Raw genomic sequence first — 12,390 nt, forward strand, 5'->3', positions numbered from 1 at the left:
CCATTGGACATTCTAGTTAATTACATTTCTGCCATTCAACCTTGTTTACTGCCTCTTGTGTACTTAGGTGGGTTCACACGAACCCAATTGGGTATTTTGACCCGGTTTTTGCATCACTTGGAGATTGCATTAATTATTTACAGAATTGCCATTGGACTTACAAATTAAATGGTGGACCCAGTCATATCACTTTGGAGTTCCAATTTTTTTTAAAGATTGGCATTGTAGGCGCACTCTGGCCGTCTCCCATTGGCTTTACCTTATTTGTCCACGTGTAATGCTACACGTGAGGGGGAGATTGGAGATTATCTTGGTGATTATTGGTGCGTGTGGTTATTGCGTTGCTCGTGAATTATTTGGAAATTTGTCTGACTTATCTAGCCATCAACATGGTGCGTTTCTACATGATTGAAGACTTATTTGCTTCAGTAACTCATTCTTTAAGATTATTTTTATACGTGTCATCTGCTCGTATCAACAGCAACATTAAGAGTTTGTGTTTGGTTCAGCAACAGTACAGCTTTTATCTACTTGATCCATGGCTGCCTTACACTGAGTGGTTCGTCAGCAACCATATGTTGTCTTTGTGTAGTCGATCAGCAACCATATGCTGTCTTTGATTGGTCAGTCAGCAACCAGATGTTGTCTTTGTGATTTGGGTCCGCATTCTACAAGCACCGAGCTGATGTACAAGTACCGCAATAGTACCTCTGAGACAGTAGCCATTTGTGAAATGGTGCCTCTGAGAGAATTGTGAGATTCTTCTTGTGATGTAGCTGTTGAAGCTACACTTTTACTTGTCTTCTTTGGGAAGATGCCTATCTGCTACATGTCTTCCTTGGGAAGATTTTGTGATGTTGTTGTTGCTGTTATATGATCTTTTGATCGCGGTTGGAGTTCTCTATCGCTTATTATTGCTTGTTGCTGTTTGGTTCTATTCGACACCGTTGCTTTTACTTACTGTTGCTGATTGGTAGCCATTGTGATTGAGCAGTGACAGGCTACTGGGTGGTGCTACAAATGTTACCTTGTGCTTTTGTTTCAAGCTGAAGATTTCTTTTTGCTATATGTGTACTCCAGCTTGAGGGGGAGTGTTGAGAATGGGCCCTTCTGTCGTGGTGGTACAAGGGTAGTTTGGGTAATTTACCATGAATAGGGGGATTGTCCCTATCTTGGTTTCTTAGTTTGTTTCCTCCGCTTTATGTTAGTTCCCTTGCTAGGGTGAGTTTCTTATTATTTTTAGTTTCTTGGTTGACAAGGAATGAGTTTCCTATTTTGATGTAATTGGTTATTATTATAAATACAAACTGTGGAAGAGGAACTCAGTGCATTGAGTTCTCTTCTTTTCTTCCCCATCTCTTCTTCTTCTATCATTTCTTCTCTAGTTTTTCCTTTTCTTCTTAGGATTTGTAATAACAACAAAGGATGTTACCCATCAACTTGCAAGTTACAAGAAACCAAAGATTGGGGGGAGGAGCTGGCAGTAACCAAGGAATCCTCAGCAAAACAATGGTAGGAATTAGGCGTTGGAGTCTTCGTCAACCTTCGACCAACAGATCAAAGACAAGGAATAAAAGCAAATGAGCAGCAAGATTTTCGCAACCGTCGCAACCGAGAAAAAAGATTACAATCATGATCAAACATATCAAATCAATTCCATTGTCTCCTTGTTCAAGATGAAGCCAAGGAGCAATTAGCGGAAAATCAAATCCAAAGTTGTTCGGTTTGTCGAGGCAGAAATCGAGATACCATTGGCGGACTTGAGGACCACAATTTTTGGATTCCTTCAACCTTCAACCTCCCATAAGTTACTGCTGATGATATACAAAAACAGCAATCGAAGATTTACTGATCGAATGTTGTATCGATCAGTTCAGAGTTCAGACAGTAATGTTGAGGTGCCTTTGTGCAAGAGACCATGAAGTAACCCAGAAGTCTCCTTCCTCATGATCAAGAAGAACCAAACAAAGCAGGAAGCATCCACATGCAACGAAAGTCTTCCAATCATAACGACAACAACAACAGTAATTCGACGATTCTAGGTACAATTCATTAACTAATATACCAACAATCTTCATAGTATACTAAACCCATACGAAACCCTAGTTCTTCTTCTTCTTCTATGAACTAGGGTTTCACCACAAACCAGAGACTTGAACTACTCTCAAAACGGCTACTGGTTACAGCTTTGATACAATGTAACAAAACAGGATCTGTAACTAATAACAAGAATAGAGGAGAGAGAAGAGAGAAAGAGACATGATGGAAGGAGTTGAGACTGCTAGAGAACTGCAGAATCATTACTCCAGCAGTCTCCACTACTGCTATTATATAATAATCAAAAGAGTTGCACCTAAATGTGGTATACAACACAACCCCCACAGCATATATCTTTTAACAATATCATCTAAGTGAGTAATATCAAACCTGTTAATAGCATCCTTTATAGGAACTTGAATGATATCCTCATTGATTGGCTTGGTACATTGCATTATATAAAAACAAGCAGCTGTCTTCCTTTTGGTTATTGAATAAACAACATGGCTTTCCAAAACCATAAGATCAGTCTGATCAATATCTGTTCCAAATACACAATTCAAATCCCAGAATCAGCAACGACAAGAAAATGGAAGTCAGCTGCTAGTGTAGAAAACAAATATAATGCAGAAAAGACACGGTCATTCTTTGAATAGATTAAAAACTGTGTTTGGCATCATACAATTTCTTCAGCTAACTAGATAACTTTTAAGGCTAAATCTCTCCCTTAATGTTAGTATTCCTGATCAATAAAACAAATCAAGTAGACCAATTTAAAAGAGCAAGGAATAGTAGACCCTTAAGTAAGCTTTACTCAAACTTTCAAGATTACATACTTGTCCTTTCTTTAACAGCTGAAAATGCAAGTTGCTGAAAACCAGACTCCTCAGCACTCAGTTCATCCCTCAAAGATCTTTTAGTGATTCTTTTCCTTTTGTTAGTATCTTTTCTCTCCAAAATACCTTCAGACAGGGGATTGAGCTCATCAAGGTCCTTTTCTATCAGTGACCAAACGCCCTCGGTTATAGAGCCAAAAAACAGCAAACAGTTCTTTTTCATGAAGTCAATTAGAAAAATGGTGATTTTAGAAATAGGCCATCCCTCCATGCTAGGACCATCTTTTGAAGCATCTAAATCTACACAAATATTGCATGCATCCATGATGACATTCTCCGTGATTGAAAGCTGTTGGTCCCGGTCACACTCTCCAAAATTGCATCCTTGCATGAGTTTCATATGCGCCAATAAATTTGGTTTTGCATTTACAGCTACCTTGCAAAATGACTCAAAACATAGAAATTCAAGCTTTGGAAATTGTCTCCTGTGATAGTAGTTGTAAAGCATCACCACTGCATGCATCTGAAACCCGAAAAATTAAAACCATAAGTAGTTAAAATGGTTCAAAATCATGGTCATATTAAGAAAAAAAATGTATGTGATGCACCCATATAGTTTCTGGAAATAATTGTCTGCCTATAAGGACTGCAAATGATGCGTACTGCCCTCTTTCCATAGACATGGCCTACCAATACATTGATCAGAACCATGCAATCAGCATGTGCTCTTTCTATCAGCTAGATCCATTACGTATGAACCTCATTCATTTTCATACATCCACAGATTTAAGCAAGGGTGAGCTATGGCCATTAAGATGGTGAGAACTAGTGGATCTGTATGATCAATCAAGTCTATGGTTAGAAATATGTTGGGGGTCAGATGCATCAACCTGATGCGACTAGTTGCTTCATATAGATTCTCCGTACTTCTAATAATTCCTTCAACAAAAATTACACTCATAGTACAGCGTTCAATGTTTGTTTTCCAGGCTTTACTGAATATTATTACTATTCCGTCCTTGCTGCTCCGTGGGGAAGAAAAGAAATCCCTGTTGCGTAAGAGTGAGGGGTCAATCTGCGCCCTATCTTACTAGGACGTATATTTCGACACGTCCACTTCTGAGTCTGATGTTTTTTCATTTTTTATGAGAAATCAAACGAGACAAGTACAACAACAAATTAATCATTCCCAAGTATCATCATAATAAAGTTGATAACATAAGATAAAACCATGAAAACTTTCAGTTTCATTACCAAAATGTTAGATTTGTCATACAGGGGGCAGAGTGAAGTTCTGTGGGTTTTATTTGATTTGTTCGTAAGCATTCAAATTCCTGAAGATCCCATATTCTGTCCAGAGAGATTCTTTTAGAAGATTTGTAGACATATCCCATATTTCAAGCTTGCACTGAGCAAGAAGCTTGGAGAAAGTAATGGGAGTCTCATAAATGTATAGAGAATGTAAATATCAAGCTTTAATCAAGAGGCTAGGAGAGAATAAAAGATTTTCAGTCATCACTTCAAAATTCCAAACAAGAAGAAGAGCTTTCTATTTGGGGGAGGAGGAGCTCCCATAAAACTGAGTGAATTCTGTCTCAAGAAGAGATGTTTCTTACATACAAGCTTTTTGAGTTCTTCAGATAGGATTGGGTGCTGCCAGCGACAATTTTTCCACCTGTCCCTTTCCGTTATATGCTGAAATACAAATTGTTACAGCAAATGTTCAGTGGGTACAGTTCTAAAGAGCCAGGGGATCTCCTTGTCAACCCAAAGGTCATACAACGATTAGCGCTTCTTCAAACCAAAGCCTACAAAGAGACACTAATAGAGTCCTATATAACCACATTTACCCATTAAGCATCAAAAAGAAGACTCTCCAAGAAAGCTTCTTCAAACCAAAGCCTACAAAGAGACACTAATAGAGTCCTACATAACCACATTTACCCATTAAGCATAAAAAAGAAGACTCTCCAAGAAAGATGTCGGAATTTTAAATGGTTTTAAAAAATAATTATTCAAAATATTGTTTTTCTTTTATAAAAGGTTTGCTAGAAGGTTATGTTTTTTCCTAATGGGCACCTAAATAACCAATAGGTGTGACAACTGGGAGACATGTTTGAATGGTCATAAGACATGTCTTGCGGGAAACGTATAGTGTTTAGGCATTGTTTTTTGGAGACAACCTTGGTGGTCTCTTCCTCTCCTATATATAAAGAGGAGGTTAAGCCCATTTCTCTAACAGTTTTGAGAGCCAATTACAAATTCTGTTTCTCTTGATCTTGACTTTCATTTTACATAGTTTTGTTATGTCCAATTGGGATCAGGATCCTCTCCAACTACTTGGGCATCCAACTCCTCTCCAACCACCCATCTAACAGTTGGGAGGACTTGGACACCCAACCCAACACCTATCAACAACTGGCGATGTGTGTTCAAGTCATCCCCGCAATTGGATGGGTAGATGGAAAGGAGTTGAAGTTGGAGAGGATCTTTTTCCGTCCAATTCCACATGGTCCAGTAAGCGAGTGCAAGGATTAATAGAGGGGCCTGCAGGACTATTTATTTTGGAAGCTGATTCACAAGAATCCGGTTTACACCATAGGAGCATTTACAATCTTTTAAGAAAGTAACTGCACATTGTAGAACGACTCACCCCCACCGATTCCTTAAGTTTTTTCATATGATTTCAGGTTGCTCTGTATGGTGCTTGAGTTTGCCATCATCAATCCCGATTTGTTTAGGGTTCAGATAAGTTCTTTATTCCCTTTTACATGTGTTGACAGGTACATTCCGGATGAATATTTCCAACAAAAGAACCGCAAAACTTCAATTTCAATTCACTTTAGCCATTCAAGTTCAGCAGAAAGAAAAGATACCTGCTTTGCAACCCGTTGTTGCTGAGAGAGTGATGAAGCATCACGAGTAGAGGACTTCAATGGTAAAACTGGGTCGACCAGATAATCCATCAAAGCCTGAACAAGGTCCTCCATAGGAACTACCTTAGGTGCATCCATAAAATTCGAAACTCTTATCCTTCCACCATCAAAGAACAAGAAAGAGGGTGGAAAAAAAAAACAAAAGAAATATTTTCAGGGTTTTAGTACCGTACTAGGGTTTCTACGAGATGTTTTGAGAAATATAAATGCAAGAGAGGTCTAGAGAGAACTGAGAAGAAAATAACTCACACGGTTACACTGCAACATTTTCTTAAAAAAGGCGCGAATTGTGTGGTTTGTACGGAAAAATCAGGGAAAAGATGAGTATGTCCTCAAATGAGATGGTTGTTTTCATCGTCCGATCAGAATCAAATTTTTGATTCCTGAACACTCGTAGCTTTTGTATCGGTGTTCCTTTTCGAGACTAATCTAACGGTTCAAAAGTAGAGTACCGATCTGACCTGCATGGGCTTGATGCAACTCATACTCTGCCTCTGTGCAGATTTTTTTTATTTTTTTTGGATAATCACACAAACTATACGCCAATCCCAAAAGGTTGATCAGATTCTATTTTTCCAAGGCCCCATTTGTTTAGAAGGAAAGGTGGAATGGAAGGTGGAACGGAGTTACAAAACTTTGCCAAAAATCAAAAGTTTCTTATGGCACGCCTGTGCGCAAGGTTTGTCATCAGGGGAAGCACTGCAACTTTGACAAATCCAAGCTGACCCCTTCTGTTCTCACTGTGGTGCGCCTGTGGAGACTGTGGACCATATGCTCTTGGACTGCCCCTTCTCTCGAGCAGTTTAGTTTGCTAGCCAAGTTTCGTACATTTTTCCCTCCTTCGAAGATCCAATATTCCATCTGTGGATCAAAAGTTGGAGTGCCATGCAAGCAGGATCGAAAAACAGATACAGAGAGGCACCTAGCCTCTGCTCCTTCATTTGTTGGTTCATGTGGAAGGCTAGGAAGGACATGATCTTCATGCGCAAGAACTAGGATCCTATCGAGGTGGCATCAATGGCTCAAAAAGCTCACTCGGAATTCTTGGAAACCAACCTTCGATCTCTACCTCTCCTTCATCGCCGGCCTCTTCTAGCTCTTGGTGTCCCCCCTCCAATAGGTTTTATCAAAGTTAACAACGATGCTGCTGACTGTTGTGCCTAAGGAGGGAATTCCGGGAGGTCTTGGTTACATAACTCGTAACCATATAGGAGCTTGCCTATTTGCGGTTTCAGAACCAGCAAGCTTTTCATCAGTCCTCATTGGAGAAGCTCTCTTGGTTCGCTCTGCGCTTCTCAAAGCTATATCAGAATGCATGGAGAAAGTTCAGCCTGAATCGGACAATCAAGAGCTCATCTTCCTCATCATTGATCCCTCTAGACCAGCTCCTCTTGATGTTTCCCCTATTGTCCAAAACATCCACTACTTGGCTTCTTTTTTTAAGATAATTTCTTTCTCTTTTGTTAATAGGAAGTTCAACAGGCTGCTGACTCTCTAGCTAGGAAGGCCTTGTTGGTTCTGTGCACGACAAATTGGCCAACTTCCACTCCTTGGACTCAACACTTGTGTGATTTGGATGCCTCGACTTATGCACACTTTCCCATTCAATAAATATATTTTTCACCAAAAAAAAAAAAGAATGGGATTGTAGGGAAGATGGGATCCACACGTCAGTGGAATTTTTTCCTATCCGGTTCCCTGCCCTGTACGGTTGTCTAGTTCCCCTCATAGGGGTCGAAATGATGACTTAACCTCACTCAGGCAGTGTGTTCTTGCAGGGGTTAGGTCGTCATTTCCGGCCCCCTATGAGAGGAACCAAACAACTGTACCAGGCAGAGAACCGGACAGGATAATGATCCCATGTCAGTGTGTTTACACCCTAAAATTATTGATGGACTGGTAATGACAGACCGATCAAGTTCAAGTTGTAAAAGAAAATCGATCAACAAGGTAGATTCCCTAGGTGGAAAGTTAGTGGGGCCAGAACGGTTGAAACCGCGAAGCACCCAATACTAACACTACCACCAAAGTGGGGATTTCTATAGGAAACGTGATAACTAGGCAGTTCTATAACTGTTAGAGGTGGCACCGTTAAAGGATATTCAATAGAGACTCCAACCTGACAAATATAAAAGCTAAGATTCAAGAAGTGAGGGGGATCTCTCGATTAATCAACAACCTACAATTTTACTTCTTTTGTTTTACTGCATTTTTTTTCTTAGTGTAGTCTTCTCCCTGACCATCGCGGTCATTTTCTCTGTCGAGTTCTTCTTTTAGTTTCTTTCAGTGGTATGTCATTCGTGTGTACTAATATTGAGATCAATAGAAATTCTTGACTTCCTATTTCATCTCTGATACACTATACTTTATCTACCCAATCCGAGGATGACATGTGGAGTGGCTTGGACTCTAAGCCACCAGTCCTCGTCCTGAATAGATCAGACCACTTGCGAGACGGTTATACTGGTCTAGACACATCAGCAAGATCTGTTTAGAGCACCCTAGAGGATGGTGACTGGTAACCGTAATCCACGTGTGAGAAGATTCCGGATCCTAGGATACGAGGAGAGGATCGCCCTTTTCCTAATCCGAGCACAAGGGGACCACCTTACAAAGAAGGAAAGCCATCTGGTAGATCCAGGAAAGAATCAGAGAAAAGAGGGTTGGGGAGAGAAACTTGTATAAATAGGGGCCCTTGCACCCATGTAATTCAATTCGAGTATTCCATCAATAGAGAAACCAAGAAACCCTAAAGAGTAATCTTCATTTTCCATAATTGTATCTAGTTTGATTCTAGTTATAAGGTTGCGGTGTTTGAGGAACTCCCTTGAGCACCTTTCTTTGTGCAACATCTTTGGCGCCATCTGTGGGAAGCAAAGGAGAAAAAACCTACGAGGATTCCACCATGATGAACACTCGTAATCAATCAAAGATTCCAAAGGTTGTTGTTGCTGCTGCAGCAGTCGCCGCTCATACAGTTGCTCAAGGAGGAGCTCTGGGTGGACCTGTAATCCCTCACCCCAGGACGGATGATCCAATCCTAGAGGTGAACGAATCCTAGCTGGAGGAATCTTATCCAAGACTCCCTAGAGATCAGCCACGGTACGTGACAGTGGAATAGTTCGATGTGATGCAAGCTCGATGGCAAGACAAAATGGACCAGATGCTGGAGTTGCAATGCGATTTCCTACAAGGAATCCTGGCACCACCACATCCATCACAAGTAAGGGAAAGAACCCATTCCCTTGAACACAGCGAGAACCACAGTGACGCGAACAATGTTCGAATAAAGAGTAAAGAGGTCTTGGGGGACAGCAAACGCCAAGGATCCCAGATGACCAAGGTTGAGCAGGCTTTGAATGACAATGTGCTGGAGTTGCAGGATCAAATTCAAGAGGTCATGAAGGGAAAGAACCTAGCTCCAGGCCATGATTTCCACTTCACAGACGAGATCAGAGCGGAGCTCCTACCAAAAGGCTTCAAGATGCATGCGATCGAGCAATATGCGGGCATGACGGATCCAGAGGACCATCTGGAAACCTTCAATCATTGATGTTCTTTTAGGGAACATCTAACACCATAATGTGTAGAGCATTCCCTTTACATTGAAGGGGGTGGAAAGACAGTGGTTCTCATGCCTCAAGCCGCGCTCCCTAACAAAATGGGAAACTACTTCGGTAGAGTAATGGCGTCGGGTAGTTATGGGAGTGGGACACTCGACTTTCGGGTAGAATAACTAGGCCATAAGGAAGTACGAAGGAGGGTTGGAAAATCGGGCTTGGGTTAACGGACTTCAGACAGAGGGACTAGGCTTGGCTCGAAAGCTAGGAGTTGGGGGGGGGGGGAACCCCAGGACAAGGAAAGCAGGGCTTCGGGAAGGGAAACGGGCAGAGGTTTGGAGCCTAGGAGCACCCCCTCTCTTGGGAGCTTTGAATGTGGAAATGAGGGGTGGAGGGGGTATTTATAGGAAAAAATCCAGTCTAGCGGTGCCGCGGTGAAATGTGCGGTGCCGCCGGGCAAAAAAAAATCACATTTTGGGTTCCCTGCAGTACTGCCGCTCGGGGCTCGGTGCCCCAGGGTGATTTTTCCCGCAAGGTGCGGCGCTGTCGTTCGGTGCTGCGGCCGCGTGTGGCACTACCGCATGACACCGTGACCATGTGCGACACTGCCGTGCAGCGCTGCATCATGTTGCGGCGCTACCATGCAGTGCTGCACCATGCTGCGGCATTGTCGGGATTTTTTTTAGGGTTTTTATCTCTTTTGACCTTCATAAAATTTTATGTTGGGAGGCTCCGCCCCCCTACACCCCTGGCAGGGGGCTGCCTGTCCACCTACAACCCCCATGGCCCGCTACGTTTTAGCGGGACCGCCGTGGTCGGGGAAGGTGAGCAGTACCTCCTTCAGCACTAAGTAAAAGGGTCTTGTAAATTGTTTTTAGGGATATGGAGGGGCTGATGTGGCTCGTGTATAAGGGAAAAATTCCTTTGGGGGACATCGTCAGTCATTCGTGTCCAATTGTCATCATTGTCGGGGTTGGTGACAAAATTCAGCGTCTACAATGCTGCTTTGGAAATGCATGACAAAGGCCTTCCTATGCTCTATAAAGCTCTTGATAGAACCTGACTTCAGACGTGAGAACCATGTGGTTGCTTCCCTTTGCAGAGATCCAAGGAAAGCTCTACAAGAAACCATGTCGCCCCCACCGTAGATGGTCATCATGGCGTTGAAGTAGTTGATGTGATCATTTGGATCTGTTGTCCCATCGTATGGTATGAAGTTAGGTGGTTTAAATCCATGCGGCAACTCAGCATTCATGATTTCTATTGAGAATGGGTGATCTCCCGGGAGGGAGTGCCCAAGTGGCAACGGCGGCTTATGGAGGCTCTTGAGCCGTGCATCAAGGTTTTGTATCCTTCTCTCCAGATCTTGGCTCGTCAGCCTACTGGACACTATGATCTGTTGATTGGGCCTGTAACTTCACCCTGGGTCTTTCTGTGATTATCGAGCAGGCCGCGTCGTGTGGGGTCTCCGTCACGCTCTCTAGATCGTATTTCTCCTATTATCCTGCGCTGGATTTCTACATGTTGCTCCTTAGATAAGGGTCCTTCAGTTCTGACCGAGGCCATATTTGAGTTGTAGGCTCCACATTCCTTAGAGCGAGCCTGCATTATTGGGGAGCGCATAGGGAGTGTCTCCGTCTAGACTGTGGGTATTATCGTCTCACGGCGGGATGGATGGGATGACCCTACTCGACTCTCTGACCTTCAGGCCGAAGATGCCGCTCACGTCAAGGACCCTTATAGATTTTAGGCTATAAGCGGCACATACTACAGAAGTATCACAGGAGGTGGTATGGGGAACCTGACAGGGCCTCCTTGCCAAACAATCTCCCTAAGGAAGGCATTGGTCTACATGACTTGGAGCTGTAATACTCAGACTTGCGCGATGGAGGCCGGAGCATCAGCGCCCAACGTCTCTGGGATCATCATAGCCAGGACAGGCGGTGGAGGTGGAAGCTCCTCCACCGCCGAGATGGTGTGTCCTCCAGGAAGATCTCCAAGGACTGGAGCTACTAGCTCTGTAGCTGGATCTCCCGAGTTTGTTTGCTGCTCCACCTGTGAAGCTATCTTCCTAGGGCGATTGATTCCGTCATGGTATCCCCTGGGAGGACATCCACTACCCCTCCTGCGGGAGGAGCCAGGTTGCAAGTTTATTGTTGTCTTAGTCATTGATAGAGGGTCATCAAGTGGGTTAGATTGCAAGTATCGTTATCATAGACGACGCAAATATGTTGCATTAAAAAACCACCGATGGGTCCTTAAAGAGTGGGACCTACATAGAATAACAAATAAACAAGGGAGATAAGTATCAGTGGGGTGCCGGTAAGGGACTCTTTGATGCCTAAGTTAGGTCCTTCTAGCAAACAGATGAAAGAGTAAGAGTTTGAAGAGTTCAATCCCCTTAAATGGGGTGTTACCTTCCCATTTATAGGGTTGGTTCCTTTAGGTTGTCGTGAAAATGTTGAGGTCCTGATGTGACCAATAATGGAGCCCTCCTATCAGGAGGAGGTGGAGTGTTTCTCTATCTCAGATGTAAAGAGTCCTATGTGGAGAATGCTTTATCGAGGAAGGCCTCCTACATGCATCGGGGCTTCTTTTGGTGGGCATCATTAAATGCTCATAAATGCAGTGGAGGTATGGAGAGTGGGTTCCATCGCTGGATCACCACCTTTGATGGTTGTTGATGTGCCAAGGTCCCCTGTAAGGAGCCCACACCTAGGGAGGGGTGATGTGCTAGGGCATATAGAGTTGCCTTTGATAGGCTAATTGACCTGATGGGTGTGTGTCTCGCCCCCATCCAAATGTTAAAAATAAGCACAGTCAATGGGTAACTAGGATGACACGCATCATCCTCTTTCCTAGCAGGATCAATGACACAGTGTCCCAGCCCATAGTCAACAGTCAAGGACAAGCATAATAATTGCGATTTAAAAAAAAGGAAGGAATATTACATTCAAAACAGAGTAAAAACAAGCAGAAGCGACATAAATAGCAGTTACTATATGTTCAGCTGGCTAGATG

At 42.9% G+C, this 12,390-nt stretch overlaps 1 protein-coding gene across 3 annotated transcripts in view; it reads right to left on the reverse strand.

Moving 5' to 3' along the window:
• The window catches only part of LOC122654106, an 89,176-nt gene extending 83,238 nt beyond the window's left edge, over window positions 1-5,938 (reverse strand). For all 3 annotated transcript variants that reach the window (XM_043848085.1, XM_043848084.1, XM_043848083.1), the window contains exons 1-3: window positions 5,750-5,938; window positions 2,874-3,396; window positions 2,428-2,578 (exon numbers count right to left, since the gene is read on the reverse strand). In XM_043848085.1, coding sequence (XP_043704020.1) covers window positions 2,428-2,578; window positions 2,874-3,396; window positions 5,750-5,887 — 812 coding nt within the window. In that variant the 5' untranslated portion in view covers window positions 5,888-5,938. The remainder of the gene's footprint in view (window positions 1-2,427; window positions 2,579-2,873; window positions 3,397-5,749) is intronic.
• Between the last annotated feature and the right edge of the window lie 6,452 nt (window positions 5,939-12,390).

The sequence above is a fragment of the Telopea speciosissima genome, chromosome 3, assembly GCF_018873765.1.
Source record: "Telopea speciosissima isolate NSW1024214 ecotype Mountain lineage chromosome 3, Tspe_v1, whole genome shotgun sequence".
NCBI classification, from domain to species: Eukaryota; Viridiplantae; Streptophyta; class Magnoliopsida; order Proteales; family Proteaceae; genus Telopea; species Telopea speciosissima.